Genomic DNA, 6,434 nt, shown 5'->3' with positions numbered 1-6,434 from the left:
CGGTCATTAAAAATATTATTATTATCAAAATTATGGTTGATGGTTGATTATTTGTAACTTCTATAAATTTACGAAACTTTGTATAATTACTATGCTAAAAATATAAACTTCTATAAGCCCATTTTGCTAACAATATAAACTGTTTCGGATCGAATCTTCTGGGCACCTCAAAGAACCTCCTAATACATGATTCACTATAACATGTGTCCAATTTGTATATATAAAAAACTCGCTATAAACTCGAAAAAAAAAAAAAGAACCAGACCTTAAACAAAGTTGCCTATTCTTCATCTTACGAGTGTGGCGTTACATCAAAAAATAGCCTTAAACCAATACACTTCTTCTACACGTTCTAAAAAAGCCAATTGACAGTAATATTTCCAAGCCAAATGAAGAGCGGAAACTGTGCTAACGCAATAAAAAGAAGTAGGTAATGGTGCCTGCTTGAATCGAAACTCCTAACCTCTGAAAAAAGGACCCGTTTCATAGTTTTGACCAGAAAAATTCCCATGCACAGACAAGTCCAAGGCATTAGAAAGTAGTAGGAGTAAGACACAACGATTCTACCGAGGACTGCAAGGCATAATCCAGTGAAGGCGTACCCAGCATAAGCTACAATGTCTAGCAAAGGTGCCTCGGCCCCACCCAATGAAAATAATGACATCTTTAGAAGTGAAACCTGCAAAAACCACCCAACTATCCCCTTCATGAAAAGCCAGTTCAGAGCTTCTGGAGTAAACCTGCAAATCAAAAATTGTTAGGTGCGAAGACTAACGAAGAGATTATGCTGAAATTTGTGAATAGCCATAGCATGTTCGTATAGGAGTTGCATATATATATATGATATTATTTAAACAACATAAGAGTTTTTAGTCAACCCAACTTGACCCATACAAAAAAACTGACCCGTGAACCACTTGCATGTTATGTCACCTCTAGTGATATGGTAACAGCCTACAGGTCAGTCTACAATTTATGGCTACTCCGTTTAAAGTAATTGAATATATTTAGTATGGTAAAGCAGGTACTTACTTCCCTTGAAGTCCCAATGAGAAGCCAGCAAGGACAACATATGTACCGAAAGCCATCAACGGGATATACAAATCGGGAGCGTTGATATCGTAAATGGGCGGTTTATATGATAGCCTACCCCCTACTGGCTCAGTAATTCTTGTCCAATGACCCTAGAATAACAGCATCAAAGTATTAACAAATGTAGTTAAGAAAAGGAATAACGAATGAAGAAAGATAAGAAGCCGTTCTAAAAAACTAGATATACAAATAAAAAATAATAATAATCGGCAGGATAAAAGTGAACTAGAACTTACCCTGTGCAAAAAAGGGAAAAGAACAACCTTCAATTTGTTCCTCACATAATGGTCGTTGACTTGAAAATAATATTGTGGATCAGAGAAGTACCGACTAATCTGTTAAGGAAAAAGAAGAGAATATTAACAACTAAACACGACCAAACAAACATAATTACAAATGTCATATTAAAGTGTGAAACTGATATATTTACAGCCAAGCGAAATATAGGTTTGTTGACTAAACAAAAGTTTAGCATATCAATTTTCCCGATTAATCCAGGGCCGAACTTCATCTAAATGATAAAGTGCATGTTCCACACTTGCAGGCTGTAAAAGAAATACGTAGTAATAATCACAACGCTAACTTCATAAGAAGCATCAGACTGATTCAATTTTTTCCGAAAACTAATTAATTTAAGAGCAAAGATGAAACCTAAAGTAAGGACTTTGGTGATGGAAACAAAAACTTGTCACAAAAAGTTTCCGTTGTTTATGGTACACTTATACCAACCGTTAGTTCTGCAGATGCTAATAAGTGTGCGATTGACAAGCTATACATCCTAGTTCAAGAAAATATGTCAGATATCTTCTATAAAATTGAGTAATGTCATCTATTTAGCAGGTAAAATGGGCCAATCAGAAATTATTTTAATTTGCAAATAGGCTGGGCATTACTTTATTCATGTGTTGATAGCCATGCAGGGGGAAATAAAACTTTACTAAGTCAGATGAATTTTACAAAACTACAGATAATACCCGAAGAACCACAATAAGCATGATGTGGTTACATTTCTAAAAGACAAAAAAATTTCTTTTAGGCATTTCAAAAAGAAAAAAAGAAAGTAAAGTATTATGCTAAGGCATGAAAAACAGGACCATTAGCACAATAACTGTTGAAATAAAGCCTTCTGCATGAAGCACGATGAAACTGTGGCATTAGAAACACCCCAGATGAATATATTCGTCTCCTGCTATTGAAAAGTTCTTAAAATCTACATAAAGATGTAAAAACGTCCAACAGCGCTACGTTTGCCGAACATGATCTTGAAGGTACTTAAAAAGAAGATATAGTCAAGATACTTGCATCTATTAAGACTAAGGCAAGAAATAACAGAAAGAAAACGCCGGAGTGAATAAGCTGCCAGACACTTTACATAATGTATATCAGCTAATTTAACATAAAAATGAAGAAAATAAACACAGTGAACACCTTTAACTAATTGTGTTCAAGTTATTAATATACCAAAAAAGAAAGTCTAGACAAAATTATTTGACAAAATAAAAGGACCTTACATATGAAACGTCTCAAAAGTATAATCATGATCACTTCTCAAAGTTAACCATTCCTCTGTCCTATCCATAACATAGATACACTATATCATCTGATTCTCGATTTCTAGATCCATGTCTAAATCCCTAATCCCAAGTGTTTAAAAGTGCAGTTACAAGCTGTTGTAATCAGTTGGAACAAGAGAAGGCCATAGGGAAATTAAGATGGACGATAGAGGTTAGTATTATAAATTAAAAATAGAACCATGGCCTCTAGCCTTATCTACAAAGATCATTTTCTTAATTAACGCTTTTTCTTGTGGTACATAGAGATGCCTGCCCTGAAAACACCTCTCATCAGCACTACGTGAGCACCTTTCTCGCCTTTGACAACACTCCCTCTTACATTTAAATCGAAGTCCCATCAATGCTCATTTCTATATGTTACCTATTTGATAGATAATAGCCATTTATAAAATCATCTTCGGATATTATCCTCAATGAAACTGTATAACAGTAAGTACTAATGTTCAATCATGTTTTCTTTATTGCTGTGGAACCATTATGAGCCCCTTTTTCCCTTGAGCTAAAATCAACGGACACAAAGAAGTCTATGCAGAAATACACAATCTATATATAAATAAACAGTAGAAAGTGTTGTTGGTAATGTTACTTACATTACTTTGTACATATTCAGAGCTCGATCCTAAGATTTTTTCTCCATAAGCACCAAGTCCACCTCTGATTAGTCCTGAGCTGGCACCATAAAATGGATTCCCAAATGGAGTTTGTGGTGTATTTGATGGTTGTCTTGGCCCCCCAGCTGGGTCATACATATTCAAGGACCTGATCAACAACAAAAAAAATGTTATGACAGAACTACTAAGCAGAGTACAAACAAACAGAATATTAGGACAAAACAGAATATATACAACATATAAAATATAAAACTGAATACAGCTTAATGGAATATTAAGGCTAATGCAGTACCACAGTTACGCAAATTGAGTGTTCATTAAGCACTGCTTTCAATCTTTTTAATGGAACGTATAGACAACACCACCACCACAACAACAACAATAACCAATCCCCCACATGCGATTAATGGAACGTATAGAGTTATCCCAAAATTATTTGGCTTCCATTAATGCACACTCATTGAATGTACATAGAGTTTACATAATTATGTTTGGCTAACCCCTTTAACTGATCACGTGGCAAAACCCACGAGCACTATTTCATTTCTAACAGCATACTGCGTATATAAAATATGAAATCGAGTAAATTACCTAAATGGTGTACTTTGTAGCTTTAGAGTTGTAATTCCTTGAATCCAATAATTTGCTTGAAATCCAACGGACCAATCAGAGTGCGACATGTGGCGCGACAGTCACATGTGATTGAAAAAAAAAATTCAAAAAATTTAAAAAAAAAAAATATTTTTTTTTTTGAAAAAATAAAAAAAAAATTCGAAAATTTTTTAAAATTTTTTTAAAAAAAATTTAGCATGTCAAATCCAATCACATGTGATTGTAAAACACAATCACATGTGATTCTGCATGTCAAATTTAATCACATGTGATTGAAAAAAAAAATTCAAAATTTTTTTTTTTCAAAAAAAATTTTCAAAAGGAAACAGACTTTAATTCGGTGATTTGATTAAGTTTGTTAGCGTTTCGTGATCATATCTTCAAAATTTCAGACTTTAATTCGGTGATTTGATCAAGTTTTGATGAAAAACTTGGTGTTTAAAGGCTTTAGCACAAATTTACTGAAATTCGTCATTTTACTAAATAATTTTTTTTTTCAATCACATGTGATTGGATTTGACATGCAGAATCACATGTGATTGGCATGCAGAGTCACATGTGATTTTTATTGCATGTCAAATTCAATCACATGTGATTGAAAAAAAAAATCGAAAAAAACAAAACAAAATAATTTTCAAAAAAAAAAAATTAAATTTTTTTTTTTCAATCACATGTGATTATCGCGCCACATGTCGCACTCTGATTGGTCCCTTGAATCTCAACTTAAAAGTTGGTTTCATTTGAATATTTCTCTCTAGCTTTATATCTAAAAGACATATAGTATGTTCTAATATAGTGACAAAATTGGTCTAGTATGCGCGTGATATGGCGCTTGAATTCCCTCCATTCGAGTGGACAACATTTCAGACAAGTTCATAGTTTACGTTCTTTACTCTCTAACTGTTAACATACTTTTTGGCCCAGAATTACAACAAACATCTCAATTGAAAAGATAGATATAAATAAATCAAGCACACTAATGTAGTAATGTATTCATATAAGTAAACTAAACTAAGATATAATTTAAAAAACATGCCAATGTCAAACACTTTTGACACCAGAAGTCAAAATTCATTCCTAATTTCTTAAGCTTTTTTGTAAATGACATTGAATGTGGGCATTTAGTTTGGAAAAAACTATAATAGAAGCCTGGACATTATTCTGATACGTAGAGACTAGTAACTACATGTAGATATAAGACTCAAATTCTTACGTATTATATCTATATCTATTATATATGCTCATCTGAGATATCATATATATCATACACCTCACACAATTTCACACCACATAAATAAACAAAGCAGTGCATATTGCATCATTTAACGAGATCCAATACTTTAAAAATTCGTAAAATATGATAATCAAATCGAATACATCTCTATGCGAATACGGAGTATAACTTATAAGTAATACGGAGTAATTAACGTATACGGAGTGTGTGAGAGTAACTGAGAGATAAAAACGAACCGGAATAATTATACGATGAAGCGAAATGCGCAGACGAGATTTCGATGTATACGAGGCCGAGGCGGAGGCGGAGGCGGAGGCGGAGACAGTGGTGGTGCCGACGGCAGAAACGGTGATTGTCGTCGACGGATGAACAGATCTGACAGAAATTTGGGGATTTCAAATGATGCTTACGGCCTAAGGTTGGTTTGTACCCTGTACTAGACTTGCCTTGAAACTAGAAGATAAAAATTAGTTTTACACCCTTTTACTATTAGGTCGCTCAAATACACACCTCTGAGTATAGATTTTTTTTTTTTTTTTTTTTTTTTTTTTTTTTTTTTTTTTTATAAAATACATCACGACCATAAAGAGCAGCCGGACGGACTACTATAGTGAGTGTTGAAGGTGTGAAGAATTTGATCAAAGGAACAAGACGTGACTTGATAAACAAGGCACTTGACTTGGTGAACAAGTCGTAGGGAGCTTGACTTGATGAACAAGTCGTATAGATTCTGTTGCCTTAATTAAATCTTCTAGTAGGAATGGAGTATGGAGCAAGTAATAGATATCTATGGACTTGGTCGACAAGTTTAACTCTTACTATAAATTGTAACCCCTAGCCTCATTGTAATGTGTGCACAATAATATAAGAAAATCTCTGCTTTGCGCTCGTGGAGTAAACTCTTCTCCGTGTTTTGGAGTTAGGATATAACCACGTTAAATCCAGTGTCTTTTTATGCTTTTATTTATCGTTATGCTTTAATTATTTGTTTGTCGTTCGTGGGTTAGTGATTCGCATAAATCACTTGTCTTGTTTGGGTCCCTAAATTCCTAACAAGTGGTATCTAGAGCTCAAGGTTCAAGTATGGGCACGATGGCGAATTGAAAGTATGGTGAACGAACGACGTGTATATGATGTGATGCAACATGTATCATGATCATGGGATCAGTCAACGGAGTCGATGATCGGATCGATGGGTCTTGTTGCTGAGGGATTTTCGGGAAGATCCGGGTATCGGATCTAAGTTATCATTCCTTGCGGTCCCGTTCGAGGGAATGATGAACTTTCAAAATTCGGATTGTACTGCGCAGA

General features: G+C 34.3%; 1 protein-coding gene across 2 annotated transcripts; it reads right to left on the bottom strand.

The window, feature by feature from the left end:
* Window positions 1–212: 212 nt before the first annotated feature.
* LOC139880991 (uncharacterized) lies at window positions 213–5,523 on the bottom strand. 2 transcript variants are annotated; one of them, XM_071865540.1, is made up of 5 exons: window positions 3,869–3,968; window positions 3,257–3,425; window positions 1,329–1,427; window positions 1,033–1,184; window positions 213–740 (listed from the first exon to the last, which is right to left on the bottom strand). In XM_071865540.1, exons 1-5 carry the CDS (start codon window positions 3,955–3,957, stop codon window positions 353–355), a joined length of 897 nt encoding a protein of 298 aa, XP_071721641.1. In that variant the 5' UTR covers window positions 3,958–3,968; the 3' UTR covers window positions 213–352. The 2 variants fall into 2 exon arrangements, with proteins under 2 accessions (XP_071721641.1, XP_071721645.1); XM_071865544.1 differs by lacking the exon at window positions 3,869–3,968 and adding an exon at window positions 5,360–5,523 and having other exon boundaries at window positions 215–740.
* Window positions 5,524–6,434: the final 911 nt, after the last annotated feature.

The sequence above is a fragment of the Rutidosis leptorrhynchoides genome, chromosome 1 (assembly GCF_046630445.1).
Source record: "Rutidosis leptorrhynchoides isolate AG116_Rl617_1_P2 chromosome 1, CSIRO_AGI_Rlap_v1, whole genome shotgun sequence".
Classification (NCBI taxonomy): domain Eukaryota; kingdom Viridiplantae; phylum Streptophyta; class Magnoliopsida; order Asterales; family Asteraceae; genus Rutidosis; species Rutidosis leptorrhynchoides.
The sequence above is the reverse complement of the archived record's forward strand: the minus strand, read 5'-3'. Positions and strand labels throughout refer to the sequence as shown.

Coding starts and splice junctions, on each gene's coding strand:
- LOC139880991 (XM_071865540.1), bottom strand. CDS start 3,957: ATGTCGCACTCTGATTGGTCCGTTGGATTTCAAGCAAATTATTGGATT. Junction 3,426..3,868: donor CTACAAAGTACACCATTTAG/GTAATTTACTCG, acceptor GTTGTTGATCAG/GTCCTTGAATATGTATGACC. Junction 741..1,032: donor TCATTGGGACTTCAAGGGAA/GTAAGTACCTGC, acceptor TTTGATTTGCAG/GTTTACTCCAGAAGCTCTGA.